Source organism: Amblyraja radiata, chromosome 4, assembly GCF_010909765.2.
Source record: "Amblyraja radiata isolate CabotCenter1 chromosome 4, sAmbRad1.1.pri, whole genome shotgun sequence".
NCBI lineage: Eukaryota > Metazoa > Chordata > Chondrichthyes > Rajiformes > Rajidae > Amblyraja > Amblyraja radiata.
In genome coordinates, this window is record NC_045959.1 from 82,189,883 (window position 1) to 82,205,949 (window position 16,067).

At 41.5% G+C, this 16,067-nt stretch overlaps 1 protein-coding gene across 5 annotated transcripts in view; it reads right to left on the reverse strand.

Annotated features, from left to right (window-relative positions):
- Positions 1-16,067, reverse strand: part of mtcl1 (microtubule crosslinking factor 1) — a 177,519-nt gene that overhangs the window by 135,475 nt on the left and 25,977 nt on the right. For all 5 annotated transcript variants that reach the window (XM_033019844.1, XM_033019842.1, XM_033019843.1 and 2 more), the window contains exons 2-3: positions 15,771-15,995; positions 12,408-12,566 (exon numbers count right to left, since the gene is read on the reverse strand). In XM_033019844.1, the coding sequence (XP_032875735.1) occupies positions 12,408-12,566; positions 15,771-15,995 (384 nt within the window). The remainder of the gene's footprint in view (positions 1-12,407; positions 12,567-15,770; positions 15,996-16,067) is intronic.

Consider the following 16,067-nt stretch of genomic DNA (forward strand, 5'->3'; position numbering starts at 1 on the left):
TTCCAGTCCTCTGTGACCTGTGCATTACGATCAAAACATTCCACATGCCTTTCCATCGGCAGTGACAAAGGGATTGGTTAGCACTTAGCAAACTCTTGTTTTGAACTGCCCTACCATTTTGTAAAGCATGTGGGATTTTTCCTCCATTCTGCAAAAGACATAAAGTCTAATGATTGTCTCATCTGACTTTTATTTTGGTTCATGACACTAAGCAATTCCTGCTACTGGAATCCAATAGTGAATGAATTGGAAGCTTCCCTAATCATTTAGGGTTGGGCAGGATGCCTAATGGAGCCTTAGCCTGCACAGTTGGATGTGGGTTTGACCAGTACAATGACAATGCTATTAGAGAGGCACACGCAGGAAACAATGCTATTAGAGAGGCACACAATCACAGGAAACAAATATTTTGAGGATCCTGTTTACACTCAAACTAAGCTTTGGCATACAACATCCTCAAAGTTAAGACAAATATTCATTGCTCGAGAACGAACAGGGAACTTACAAAAATCTCAATCAAGTACTTTGATTCCTGAAAAATCCACTAGCAATGTGTAGGAAGGAACTGCAGATGCTGGTTTACAAAGAAGATATACACAATATGCTGGAGTAACTCAGTGGGCAGACAGCATCTCTGCTGCTGAAATGCTGCCTGTTCCGCTGAATTATTCCAGCATTTTGTGTATATCCACAAGCAAGTCAGGGAAGATTAAAAAAAAGGCTGAAATCTTGACTAGCTTTTATTAGTGTAGCTGCAACTGAACCATTCTACTAACTAGAGAGTGATCCTGACCTACCATCTACCTCATTGTAGTTGAAGCAGGTACTATCACAACATTTAAGAACATTTAGATAGGATAGGTTTAGAAGGATATTGGCCAAATGCGGACAGGTGGGACTAGTGTAGATGGGGTAAGTGGTTGGCATGGGCAAGTTGGCCCAATGGGTCTGTTTCTATGCTGTATGACTTTGGGGAAAGCTGTGGCCAAGACCACAAGAAATTTCAGAGTTGTGGATGTAGCTCCATCCATCACAGACCAGACTCCCCACCATTGACTCAATTTATACTTCCCACTGCCTCACGAAAAGCTACGAACTTAATCAAAGACTTGTTCCACCCCAGTCATTCTATCTTCTTCCCACTCCCATCGTGGCAGAAGATACAGAATCTTGAAAGCACACACCACCAGACTCAGAACAGCTTCTTCCCCTCTGCAAATCAGACTTCGGAAGCAATGCTACTGTCTGATTCATCTCTACCGCAGAGCGGACATTGGACTTTGTCTCTAGATATGGTCCGTCTCCAGATATGTTGTGTCTCTTTGACTCTAGATAAGTTTGAGAACCATATTCTGCACTCAGTACCTTCTCCTTTGCACTACCTATTGTAATTGAATTTGAGAAAAAGGATGGGTGATGTTTCAGGTCTAGACCCTTCTTCAGAATCTGAAGAAGAGTCCTAACCCAAACCATCACCCATCCTTTTTCTCCAAAGATGCTGCCTGACCGGATGAGTTACTCCAGCACTTTGTGTCTATCTTTGGTATAATCCAGCATCTGTAGTTCTTTGTTTCCACGTACTTGAGTTTGACTCGATTGTATTGATATATAGTATCTAATCTAATTGGAGAGCATACAAAGGGAAGCTTTACACTGTACCTCAGTATAAGTGACACTAATAAACCTAAATCTACCTAATCCTAATTTTGACAGCTAGAGTGGAAAGCTGTACACAGTAAACACACCAACTAACGGCAGAGGTGGGGTGGGAGGGCAGTGATTGCCAGTCATTGTTCTTTACTGGGCACCAAAAAGAACCGAACATCCCCACCAACCCACTCACCCATCTCAGTCCCATCTGGCACTCTGCTATTTCTTGATCAATGGCTCGGAGCCTGGCTGCTTTTTGCCAATTACTTCTGAGTAATTACTTCTTAGTCCTTTTTTTGGGGGAGGTGGGAGATTGCAACCTTCACGTGGTCCACCCTGTTTTGATGAATGCAATCAACCTGGCGTGCACAATCAAATAGAACAAGTTGTTCTACAACTTTAGGCTGTGCACGCCATACGTAAGAAGTCAATTTTTGCTGCAGTGAGCAAAGGAACAGTGGAGGTGGAGCAAAGAGATAGATAGCAACTTGAAGTGTTAGTTAGCGCTACCTCAAGCCGTTGAGAAAGGAAGCAGGCAAGGGCAACACCAGAAACATCAACCTCCTGGGCACTGTGACCAATTATCTGTAATCACCAGCTCCATGAGTACTATAATTTTGCTCCTCTCTGTAATTTTATCTATTGATATCGTACTATTTCATTCATCTCTTGAACGGAAAACACTCACTGCTGAATGAATTAGTATTCAATGCATGATTCCCTGTTTTATTTTGGTTTAATATCAGTGGCTCGACAGCCTTGCCTGAAGGACATGGCCTGCATACTAAGCGATGTGTCTTCTTGTCCTACATTAAATCTGTTGATAGCCTGGTATAATACAACATCGCTAAAATCAATGTGTGGTTCATGTAACAGGTCACTGCACAATGGGCTTGATTCATGACCAAACAAAGCTAATTTGCCTGCCTGACAATGACACCAAGAGCCAGCAGAAGATGATAGCTCACAATTCTCCTCTTATCAGAAATACCATAGCACCACTTCGCTCATAGCTCCCTGCAGTATTCGCTGTCTTTCTTTATGCTTCTTTAATACACCCATATATTCACTTCTGAGATAACAAATGTGCTGGATAACAGAAGAGCATTAAGCCAACCAGCTGCACATTAATAACTCACATCTCATTTTTAAACATAGTTAACCCTTTCCACTTGATTGCCCCGCACTCCTTCATCCATCCCCCCCTTCCTCCCACTTTAACCAATGCACGCATCTTTGGAGCCTTAAGTTTATTTATTCTGCATTCCATCTGCGTTGTGTAACCTCTCCAAGTGACTGGCTCCATTGTGTACAACTCTCTTTCTTTTCCATGCGCCCCACACCCATCACGGTGAGTTCCCATTTCTCCCACCCTGCTCTTTCCCCCTCCTTCGTATACTCACTTCCCAATTGATGTTCAGTTTCGTTTAGTTTAGAGCTACAGCGCGGAATCTGGCCCTTCTGCCCACCAAGTCCATGCCGACCTGTGATCACCCCGCACATTAACCCTATCCCACACACACTAGGGACAATTTACACATACACCAAGCCAATTAACCTACATACCTGTACCACTTTGGAGTGTGGGAGGAAACCAAAGATCTCAGAGAAAACCCACGCGGTCATAGGGAAAATGTGCATACTCCATACAGACAGCACCTATAGTCGGGATCGTACCCGGGTCTCCGGCGCTGCAAGCGCTGTAAGGCAGCAACTCTACTGCTGCACCACTGTGCCTGCCACCCTAGAAGGAAATCTGTAACTGACGTTGGAAGCAAATATTAACGATAACCCACGACCATCGGACCAGTTATTGGAAAGGTGTGATTGGAAAGAAAATTTAGACATGATGATGCTTCCCAAAGAAACACTAGCAAGTTCCTGTGATGTCTCTTCTAGATGTTAGAGGCCACAGCAATGTTGCAGTGATGGTGAACGGTGTGAATGTTTAGGATGGTGTGCTGGTCTATTTTTTCCAACATGGTGTTGACATTCTTGATGTTGAGTGCTGTAGAAGCACATTCCAGACTTGGTGCAAATGCTCGACATTAGAATTATTTTAGGATTTAGAAATGAGCCAATTGCCGATTAATACTCAGTCTCCAATCTCCCCTAGTATCTGGCTAGTTGAAAAATATTTTTGGTCATTGTTGACCATTCATTATGTTGATGATGATGGGAGGGGGGTGCTGGGGTTCATTAAAAAAAAAAAGGAGAGAGATTGTTAAACCTCAAGGTTACCATCGTCTGGCAGTCGGTAGAGGAATGTTAGATGTTATTTTTCAATCCTGGCCAGGATCTTGTCCCATCGTATCTGCATGCTGGCGTGGAACGTTACATTATCTGTGGAATTATAGCCATGATGGGCATATGGAATGAGCTGCCTAGAGGAAAGCTTTAACAGCTCAGGAGATTCTATCCTGATCTTGCCCAATACCATTGGATATACACCATCTGTCCCTGGGAAACACAAGGAACTGCAGATGCTGGTTTACAAAAAAAAGTGAAGGGTCTTGACCTGAAACATCACCTATCCATGTCTTCCAGTGACACTGCCTGAACAGCTGAGTGTTGTTTTATCTGTCCCTGGGAGTTTGCCTACTTTGATGACTTTATGCAGTCTAAGATCTTTGCTCTGCTGAGAAGGAGAGTATATTTTTACCAATAATATCTACAATTTTTCGAACAAAAATCGCCTGAGTTTGTACTCACTTTTACTTTTGTGAGGGTAGATTTATTTTAAGAAGCCTGACATTGTTTTCCCCATCTCCCCACTCATGGACACAGAACAACACCTTTCAGTTAAGTGATCATTTAAAAAAAAAAAAGCAATATCCAATACATGTGATTCTGGTTCATTGTTAATTATTTAAAAAATCACATAACTACCTCTTCCCTGGGGAATCACTTCAGGAAACAATCATTTAGTAGGTTAACTGCTTTTAGTTTGACCTTGTTTGAATCCTAAAGGAGTTTAATTTCTTAGATTATCCTGTTATTTTAACACTGTAATCCAGTAATTCAGGCCATATGTATGTATAGGACACGGTTCGAGTATCATAGTAATCATGATCAGTTCACCTAAGTTCATGTCTTGTTGGGAAGTTAGAAAACGAATCTTGAACCTACCTCACAAAAGAAAGAAAAAAAGAACAAATTTCAGAAAAGCAAACCAATTCTTTCAGCAGTGACCCAACCAAAACAGGAAATTGGCCATTTTAATTAAATGTGAAAGTAATGGTGCAAAATTATGCTATTTCACCATCAGCTATCATCAAATTGATTATAGCTGGAGTATGCAGGAGTAACTCAGTGGGACAGGCAGCATCTCTGGAGAGAAGGAATGGGTGACGTTTCGGGTCGAGACCCTTCTTCAAAATTGAAGTTGTCACATCTGATTAAAAGTCATCAAATTATTGTAATTGTGTATGGCAACTATTTAAAGGCACAAATACTATTGTATTGTTGACAATACAATCTTAAAATCAAAATGTTACCATAATTTGTATGAATTGCACGCTAACAGCACAGATAAAGAGCAAATTATCTGAATGGGGAGAGATTGCCGAATTCTTGAGATGCAGAAATCAAGAGTGTCCTGGTTGGTGTATGATTCACAAAACACTAGTATGCAGGTACTATAGGTAATTTAATTTAGAGATACTGCATGAAAATAGGCCCTTTGGCCCATTGGGACCGTGCAAACCAGCAACCCCCATACTCTAGCACTATCCTACACACTAGGGACAATTGACAATTTTCACCAAAGCCAATTTACTGACAAACCTGTACGCCTTTGGAATGTGGGAGGGAACTAGAGCATGGGGAGTAAAACCCACATGGTCACGGGGAGAACGTACAAACTCTGTACAGACAGAACCCAGAGTCAGGATCAAACGTGGGTCTCTGGTGTTGTGCCGCCCACAGATTAGGAAAACTAACAGAATGTTATTGTTCATTGCGATGGGAATTGAATACAAAAATGCTTCATTTCTATGAGACGTAGCTGAGGCCACATCTGGTGTATTTTGTATGATATCGTTCTCATTATTTGTGCTTGGATGTTCAGCGAAGATTTATTACATTAATACCTGAGACTAGTGGATTTTGTGGGCAAAGCTTTTATCCACTGAAGCTCAGAGGGGTGACGGGGGACTTGGCTGATACATACGACAGAGTCATAGAACGATCCTGTTGGAGTGGATGGGGTTTTGATGGAGTGGATGTGAAAAGGCTACTTGGTCTCGTGGGAGAATCCAAAGCTCAATGCCTATTTAAAACCGATGAGACAAAATATAATCTCATGGAGGCACACGAACGAGCCTCTGGAGTGGTGAAAGCAGAGTGTTAAAAAATCAATGTAGATACTTAAAAGGGAGGTGAAAAGGTCACTGTGGGAAGACACGAATGTGGAGTTTAAAAGTCATAGGACCAGAATTAGGCTATTTGGCCCTTTGAGTCTCCTCCACCATTCAATCATGGCTGATCTATATTTCCCTCCCAACTCACATTCTATTGCCTCTCCCCATAACCTTTGACACCCTTAGTAATCAAGAATCGGTCAAACTCCACCTTAAAAATACCCAATGACATGGCCTGCACAGCTGTCTGTGGCAATGAACTGCACAATTCCAGTCAATGCTAAATAGTCTGGATGTTACGCCTGCAATTTATCTCCTGTGATGTGTGTCTCTTGTCTCAGGGCACGGTTGGGTAATTGTCTCTCTATCCATCCGTTTGGCCCTGAAGTTTTTCAGTTGAGGTTACAATATATGTTCTATGATAGACACAAAATTCAGGACGAACTCAGAGGGCAGGCAGCATCTCTGGGGAATAAGAATAGGTGAAATCTGAAGAAGGGACTCGTCGTCACCGATCCTTTTCTCCATACTCCTGCATTTTGTGTCTATATTCAGTGTAAACTAGCATCTTCCTTCCTACACAATGGATGTACTAGTCTTATGAAATGGTTGCGTGGGTTTGTGGGACCGAGCAACTTATTTAGCTGTATGTTCCACCGCTGTGTGAAGGAATCTGACTGAAAGCATAATGATATCCACGCTCCTGGCAAACACTTCAGGGCCAAACGAATGGATAGAGACAACTTGCCCAACAGTGCCCTGAGACAAGAACACACATCACAGGAAATAAATTGCATGCGTAACATCCAGACTATTCAGCATAAACTTCTGTTGGGAAAGATATATTTACTTTCAAACTGAAACTTTAAGAGAATAGTAAAATATATTTTTTCCCATATACAACGATTAGAGGGGCCAGAGTTCTGTAGAGTTATAGTCCTAAAGTGATACAGTGTGAAAACAGGCCCTTCGGCCCAACTTGCCACACCGGCCAACATGTCCCAGCTACACGTCCCACCTGCCTGCGCTTGGTCCATATCCCTCCAAACCTGTCCTATCCATGTCCAACTTCAGTCTGAAGAAGGGTCTCGACCCGAAACATCACCCATTCCTTCTCTCCAGAGATGCTGCCTGTCCCGCTGAGTTACTCCAGCATTTTGTGTCTTGAAGAAGGATTCAGACACAAAACGTCACCTTTTTGTCCAGAGATGCTGCCTGACCTGCTGAGTTACTCCAACACCGTGTGTCTATCTTTTTGAAGAAAGCAACACTGGGGTCCAAAACAGCCCCTTTAAAATTGGTCTTGAATGATGAGGTATGAAAATAAACATTACATTTCCCTTGATCAGCATATTTCTGACTGTATTGTGCTGTAAAATGAAACAGCTAAAAAGTGCAGAAAGCTCAGCAGGCTCTTTTTAATGTGGGCAGCACAAAACAACAGTGCTGAATTAAATGAGACAGGACTCCCAATGCCAGAACAATTGGCCAATTTGTCAGATCCACTGAACATATCTCTTTCCTCCAAACACAGGGCTCAGCCGCACTCTATCAACACAGAGCAGGCACAGAGATCAGGAGAAAAGCAAGTCATAGTGGCAGGATCATGTTTCTGTCTGATAGTTCACAACAAAACCTCAGAAAAGTTTTTGGGCCGACTGGAATGACAAAGTACGAGGAATATGTACTGTCTGTGTTGGGATGGTTGTCGCAAAAATATTGACGGGAGAAATGAAGATTCAAAGATAGATGTGTCAGATTAAAATCAGCGGTATGTTAAAATGCCATGAGCCAATGAGAAGTATAGATAGAGTACAGTCAGATCCTTTTTCTCAAGGTGGAAATGTCCAACATTAGACAGAACATTACTGCTGTCACCACTTTGTGAGCGGCACAGTGGCGCAGCGGTAGAGTTGCTGCCTTACAGCACCAGAGACCCAAGTTCGATCCTGACTATGGGTGCTGTCTGTACAGACGTTGTATGTTTTCCCTGTGATCTCGTAGGTTTTCTCCGGGTGCTCCAGTTTCCTCCCACACTCCAAAAACAGGCTTGTAGTTTAATTGGCTTTGCTAAAATTGGATATTATTCCTAGTGTGTAGGATACTGCCAATGTGAGCTGAAGGGCCTGAATGACTTGGTGGGCTGAAGGGCCTGTTTCTGCACTGTATCTCTAAGGTGAGAGGGGGAAAGTTTATTGGAGATGTGCGGGGCAAGGTTTTTTTACACAGAGGGTGGCGGGGGCTGGGAACACATTGCTAGGTGTGGTGGCGGAGGCAAATGCGATAATTGTGTTTAAGAGGCTTTTGGATCATACTTATACAACATTATTTTAAATATAGAAATACCTACAACTGATGGTATTAGAAGAGACTGGGAACAAGAACTAGCTATAAAAATTTCAAAAGAGAGCTGGGATAAACACTTACTATATGTGCATAAATGCTCGATCAACGTACGACATACTCTAATTCAATTCAAAACATTACATAGACTATATTATTCAAAAACCAAAATAAATAAACTTTTCCCCAATGTCTCACCCACTTGTGATAAATGTCAGTCACAAGAAGCTACCACAGCGTACTCTTTTGTTTTTTGTATAAAAATCCAAAAATTCTGGAATGAAATATTTGAAATCTTCACAAAATTAATTAAAATAAAACTTGTACCAAAAGCAGAATGGATCATTTTTGGAATATCGGAAGGTAACCCCGAACTAAACGTGTTTCAAAAGAACTTACTTAATTACGGGCTAATAATGGGAAAAAAGCTTATACTCAAATTCTGGAAAAACGCTCCAATACCAACAATAAAAATGTGGATTTCAAACATGTTCGAAACATTACACCTGGAAGAGATGAGACTCCTCCTAGCAGGCAAAGCAGACCACTTCCAAAAGACGTGGTCTGCATTTATGGATCCATTACAAGCATAAGGTGCAATAGTAATTAAAAAAATAAATGATACCAGGATCTGGTAACGGGGGGGAAAAAAAACAAAAATACGGTTGGTATATACTTTTTTGCGGAGTTTTGTGTTATAATAGAGCGATTGTTTCTCCTTTTTTTCCTTTTCTTTCTAGGGTCTATTTCCTTTCTTTACTTCCTTCTCTAACTTCTTCCCTAAGGGGCTTTCTTTTCCCAACACTTTCCTGCACCTTCACGACTCTTGCTCACTTTCCTTACTTCTTTTATTTCTACCTTTTTTAAAGCTCGAAAAATGAAGTGGTACAACAAATGTAATAAGATATATGTGATGTGTATTACTGTAATTTACTGTACTTCTAATAAAAAAAATAAATAAATAAAAATAATTTTAAAAAAGAGGCTTTTGGATAGTCAAATGGAAATGCAGGGAATAGAAGGATATGGGTCATGTGCAGGCAGATGAGATCAGTTCAAGTGGGCATCATGTTCGGCACAACTTTTGTAGGCCGAAGAGCCGTTCCTGTGTTCCATGTCCTACAGTGCCCTCCACTATGTTTGGGACAAAGACCCATCATTTAGTTATTTGCCTCTGTACCCCACAATTTGAGATTTGTAATAGAAAACATCACATGTGGTTAAAATGCACATTGTCAGATTTTAATAAAGTCAATTTTTATACATTTTGGTTTCACCATGTTGAAATTACAGCAGTGTTTATGAGATTACACCATTTTGCCAGTTTTAGATTGTATTAGTTGACGGGATAAACATTGTATCCAGGATGCTGATTGGGATTATAAGAATAAATGGTGATAATTGTTTTAGGTTCTATGTGAATTCTGCCCCTTGGTCCACAATGCTTGTGCCAAACATGATGTCAACTTAAACTGATCTCATCTGCCTGTACATGATCCAAGTCCTTCTATTTCCTGCACTTCCATGGGCCTATCTTAAACACCACTATCATATCTATGTCCACCACCACCGCTGGCACCCACCACTCTCTTGGTAAAATACTTGCTCTGCACATCTCCATTAAACTTTCCCTCTCTCAGTTTATAGCTCTGCCCTCTAGTGTTGGACATTTCCACCCTGGGAAAAGGTTCTGGCTGTCTTCCCTTTCTGTGCCTCTCATAATTTTATAGACTTCTATCAAGTCTCCACTCAACCTCCAACGTTGCAGAGCAAACAATCAAGTCTATCCAACCTCTCCCTGTAGCTGAAACCCTCTAATCCAGGCAACATTCCGACAAACCTCCTCTGCACCCTCTCCAAAACCTTCATGTCTTTTCTGTAATGGGGTGACCAGAAGTGCACGCAATACTCTAAATGGGGCCTACATCAAGTCCTATAGAGCTGCAACGTGTTGAGTTTTACTAATTCGGTTTTTGTATATGAGAAATGTATTGACCTGCTAATTTTGATTTCTAAACATTAATTTCTTAACATAGTAGCAATGTTACAAAATTTTGAGATTTTAAAAATCAAGTCTGTAATTTATCCCATCAGATAAAGCATAAAAATAAGTTTAATTTGACACCTAATTCACTTTCATATCTCAAGTATTTAAAAAGTTATGGCCATTTTCATACTGGGAAATGAGCATCTTGTTCCCTATTGATTTTCTATGGACATAACAAAAAAGCTGTGATCGTGAACAGTCAAAAGCCCATAACTTTCTTAAAAATTAAGAGAACTGAATGAAATTTTCAGTTATCATAGATTGAAGCATTCTGAAACAAATATAAAATAATCTTACTTGGATGACCTGAAATTAAAGCATATAATTAGTTAGTTACCTAATTGTAGCTAATTTCAGACTTCAATTACTAGATCTAAACATCTATCCATTTCTTAATAAATGATTAACATTTTTAAATAGCCTAAATGTCCAAATGATATTCACAAATAATTCACAATAAAACATGATTTTTAAATCTCATTTACATTAATTTATAGGCCAAATGGAAGGAATTTAGTGTTCAATTGCTGCAAATTAAAGTCCATTTTAAATCAGCTTTCCAGTGGGTCCCTGTGGAACGCGCTGGTTTAGAACGTTCACATTGCGGTAGATTTGTGCCCCAAATGCCGAGAAAAATACTGCGCGATATAATGGGGCCAAATTGAGCTACTCGCAATATTAAACTTTGTATAAAGGGTTCTTTAAAAGCCCTTTTTAATGTAAAAATATACAACCTAACTTCTGTGGTTTGCTTTATGGGACCCTGCGCGATATAATGGGGCCAAATTGAGCTACTCGCTACTGGCTGTCGCGGGTTTAAAGATTGATTTTTAAACTACTATAACTATTATTCAAGGCCTTTAAAACTAATAATAGCTTTTGCGACGGGGTCTTCCAGCGATTTTTCGTTAATAATTAACTAGGCTGAACATTTTCGATTGGAACAGCTTAGAGAAAATCGCGTTTTAAACCCGCCCCCTCTAAACGGCGCCAAAATCGCGCACACCCACAACGGCAGATTTTCAACGACGCTTCAGGTAGGCTTTGCAACATACCTAAACATAGCAGGTTACAGCATTAGCAATTCTTCAATCCTTTTATCTCACACCTTCTGTCTTTTCATCTCTGACCTATGGCCACCATCTGTAGAACTTGAATATGGCACCAAATATGGCGACTCTGTACACTGTCTCAGCGTGCTACTACTACCCGCTTGTACTGCATCTGAGATGCTTATCTGAGATGTATCTCGGTGCTTATATATAGTGATACTTGGACTGAACTGCATACAGAAATTAATTTCACTGTACCTTGGTACATGTAGCTAAAGGGAAAGGTTGAGCAGGCTCGGACTCTGTTCTTTAGAGTGCAGGAGGATGAAGGATGATCTTATAGAGGTGTACAAAATCATGAGAGGAGTAGATCAGGCAGACACACAGAGTCTCTTGCCCAGTGTAGGTTAATCGAGAACCTGAGGACATAGGTTCAATATGCGGGGAGAAAGATGTAATAGGAACCTGAGAGGCAACCATTTCCGCACAAAGACTGGTGGGTGTATGGAACGAGCTGCCAGAGGAGGTATTTGAGGCAGGTACTATCGCAACATTTACTAAACATTTAGACAGGTACATGGATGTGACATGTTTAGAGGGATATGGGCCAAATGCAGGCAAGTGGGACTATTGTAGATGGGACATCTTGCCAGGTGTGGGTAAGTTGGACTGAAGCGGCTATTTCCACTCTATAAGACCCTAAGACTGTGTGACAAATAAAGTACTATTGAACCAATGAACCGTTTGAGTCCCTCTTCCTTTCCTCTCCTTCACTAATCCACATTCTAGGAAGCTGGGAAGATCCAGCAGTCACAATAGAAAAACTACAGAGGAAATACTGGGACTCCCCCCTGCAATGTAAATCCGGGAAGGAGCATTTACAAAAAACAATAGCAAGACAACTATACCATGCCAAATGATTTTAGCCTAAGAGGTTCAGGAGACTCAGCTCACCTCTTTGATCCTGTCCAGTTCGTTCTGCAACGTTTGCTTGGAGATTTCGACTTCAATGAGCCTTTGTCGGAGGGATTCGTTTTCATCTTCTACGTTCACGCGTTTTCCCTCAACGCTCTCCAGTTCATGGTGCAGCCGCACGGACACGTCTTTGGCAACCTGGGAACAGCAGCAGGGTGAAGTCAGGAATATTTTACGGTCTACGGTCTGGGGAAATCACCTTTTTAAAACAAACTCCTCAAGGCTCTATAGGTAAATACACTGCATCATGTGCCTGACACGTTCACGGCAGGACTGGGAGTCTGTGATGCCTTCTAGGATTGAGTTTCCTGCAGAATACTTACTGACCACCGGAACGTGGAATTACCATTTTAAGCCTGGGTTTACCTCGATTTATGGTATTGTCACGTGTACCGAAAAACAGTGAAAAGTTTTTTTCTTGTGTTATCCAATGGCAATCAAAATATTTATACAAAGTGGATATAAAAGCATTTGTGTCCACAAGGATGTTTGGGCAAGAAGCATAATGTGTAACCACATATTTGTAATAAATACTGAAAATGCCGGAAATATTCAACACGTCAGGCTGCAGGTCAGATGAAAGGTTTATCTGAAATATAAACTCTCTCTCTCACATTTACTGAGTATTTCCAGCATTGTTTTTATTTCAAATTTCCAGCAACTGCAGTTTTGGTTTTGCTTTTCCAATGCAATAATTGTGACATGCAATTGTGTGGCCATTCGGCCCATCAAGTCTATTCCGCAATTCAATCTTTCCCTCTCAACCACATTCTCCTGCCTTTTCCCTGTAACCTGACACCCTGACGAATTAACCATTGAATGATGAACAAAACCATATTGTTAGACCAGGTCTTCTCACTCGGAGCTGAGGCTGCGGGACTCGGAGCTGTGGCTGCGGGACTCGGAGCTGATGCAGCGGAACTCGGAGCTGAGGCTGTGGCGGGCCGACTCGGAGCGGAGACGGCGTTCCGGCTTTCGGCAGCGGCGACATCACCACGGAGGTCCGCTGGACTGGAGGGCGGCATCTTCGGCCTGGATCGATCGCCTCAGCGCAGAGGGAGAACAAGGAGGGAAGAGACAGAGACTAAGACTTTTGCCTCCATCACAGTGAGGAGGTGTTTGGTGAACTCACTGTGGTGGATGTTAATTTGTTAATTTGTGTTTATTGTATGTTTTGTTATTTATTGTTACTGTGTATGACTGCAGGCAACGTAATTTCGTTCAGACCGAAAGGTCTGAATGACAATAAAGGAATCAAATTCAAATTCACTAACATTTCAGATATGCAAAGCACTTCCCCCAATGCTGTGTCTTCAATGGAAACTGAACACCGAGGACCAGATAAAAGATTTCGAATTAAAAACATCTGAAAGGCCTGATTGGACCCAACGGCAGTGCAAGACAGCATTGATTTAAAGACAACGGCAACAGAAAACCTGCAGCAGAGGCAAAGATTTAAGCAGGAATGCAGATGGGAGACAAGATAAATCAGTGTCTGAAACAGAGTCGACTGGTGTGAGAATAAAAATGAAATACCAGTGGATGGAGACATTGTCACAGAGAGCAGGAGAATAGAGAGGAAAGGAAGAGGGACTCAAACGGAAATGATTCACTGTTCAAAACGGCAAGAGTTTAAAAGACACAGAAAAATCAAACTGCAAATGTTGGCAATCTGATGTATAAATAGAAAGTGTTAGAAACACTTAGCAAGACAGGCAGCATCTGTGGAAAAATAAACAGAATTTGCATTTCAAGTCTGAGATCCACTGTCATGCACAAACTTCCAACTGAACATTAAAGCTATTTAGTTTAGAATTTTGAGATACAGCGTAGAAACAGGCCCTTCGGCCCATTGAGTCCATAACCTTCAATCACCCATTCACACTAGTTTTATGTCATCCTACTTTCGTATCCTCTATACTCAGAGCAATTTACCTACAAACCTGCACGTTTTTGGGATGTGGGAGCAAAGTGGAGCACTCGGAGCAAACCCAATTGGTCACGCAAAGAACGTACAAACCCCACCCAGACAGTACCCGTAGTCAGGATCGAACCCGGGTTTCTGGCGCTGTGAAGCTGAACATAAACATTGTTCATTTAAATTGGGCAGAGAGCTTTTTTGTTGTCCTTGTGCTGGGAGCAATTCTGAAGAATACTGCGTTTCTCTGCCTTGAAGTCAGAGACCAGATATCGAGACTGAGGTCTAATTAGTGAGTAAAGACATTAGCACTCACATCGAGTGTTCTCTCCAAATATACTGCTGAACTCCTTAGTGTTTCCAGAGTTTTATTATGTGCTTCTTGAAGTTGAGTTTAGTTTAGTTTATTATCACGTGTACCGAGGTTACAATTAATCCTTCCACCATGTACAATATGTAGGAATAAAGGGAATAACGTTTAGTGTAAGATAAAGTCCGGTGAAGTCTGATTAAAGATAGTTCAAGTTCAAGTTCAAGTTCAAATTTTATTTGGTCACATACACCTTTAGGTGTAGTGAAATTCTTTTTGCCATGCAGCACATAAAAAAAGAATACAACATGACAGTAATAGATAGTTTCAACATCAAAACATCCCCCCACAATGGGAACCATTGTGGGGAAAGGCACAAAGTCCAGTCCCATCCCCATGTCCACCCATAGTTCGAGGGTCTCCAATCCGGTAAATGGGATGTCAGGACTGCTCTCTAGTTGGTGCTAGGATGGTTCAGTTGACTGATAACAACTGAACTGAAAAATACCATTGAAGTCACAATGTGCTGAAAGTTCTGAGAACAATCAAGTGCATAAATGAATATCGTCTGTGAGAATAAGTAATTTCATGAGCAGAGAAGGGTGCAAAGTCTGAAGCATAATCCTTTCTTTCTTAGCAGTGAGGTGGTGTATCCCACACTCTTTATTTTACAATATCTATGAAGATCTAGAAATGTCGGAATGAAGCAATACCCGTGAATAAAACTGGGCATGAATGACTCATGAATGAGTGGATATGCACAAAGGGCTGAATGAAAATGTGACTGAGCATGAATGAGACTAGTACGATAGGGCAGTTTGTAAATCCGAGAGAGGGAGATTGAAAAGTTCTGTGATTGTAGTGTGGTGACTGGTGCACAGAGAGATACAAAGCTGCTTTTTTAAGCAGCATAAACACGGGCAGCAGAAGCAAGATTTGAATCTGGGCGAAAGGCTTTTTTTCTCTTGTGTGGATTTGTTTATCTGACGGTTTATCTGACATTTCATGGAACACGCGTGGACTCTGTTTGTAGGTAGTTACATGGTTAGTGAGTTTACTTCAGAGATACTTTAGAGATTACTTCAGAGTTGATAGGACATGGTGACCAGCTTACCTTCAAGTCTTGCTCCAGATTTCTTATCAGTTCCCCATCGACCTGGCCGGTCTGTGCAACCTTCAGACTCTTCTGCTCAGCCTTCCTGAGGCGGTACTGCAGGATCCGGCAGTGTTTGTTGGAGTGGTCCAGCTCTCTGCGCAGTTCCTGCAGCTGATACACATCCTCCTCCAAATAGCTGTCCCGCATCTCTTCCATCTCCGACCGCAGCTCACCCAACTCATCCTGCCCATTGAATACAAACACACGTGCATTAATCACACCCGCTCACTGCACTCTTCCTACAGCTGATTCATC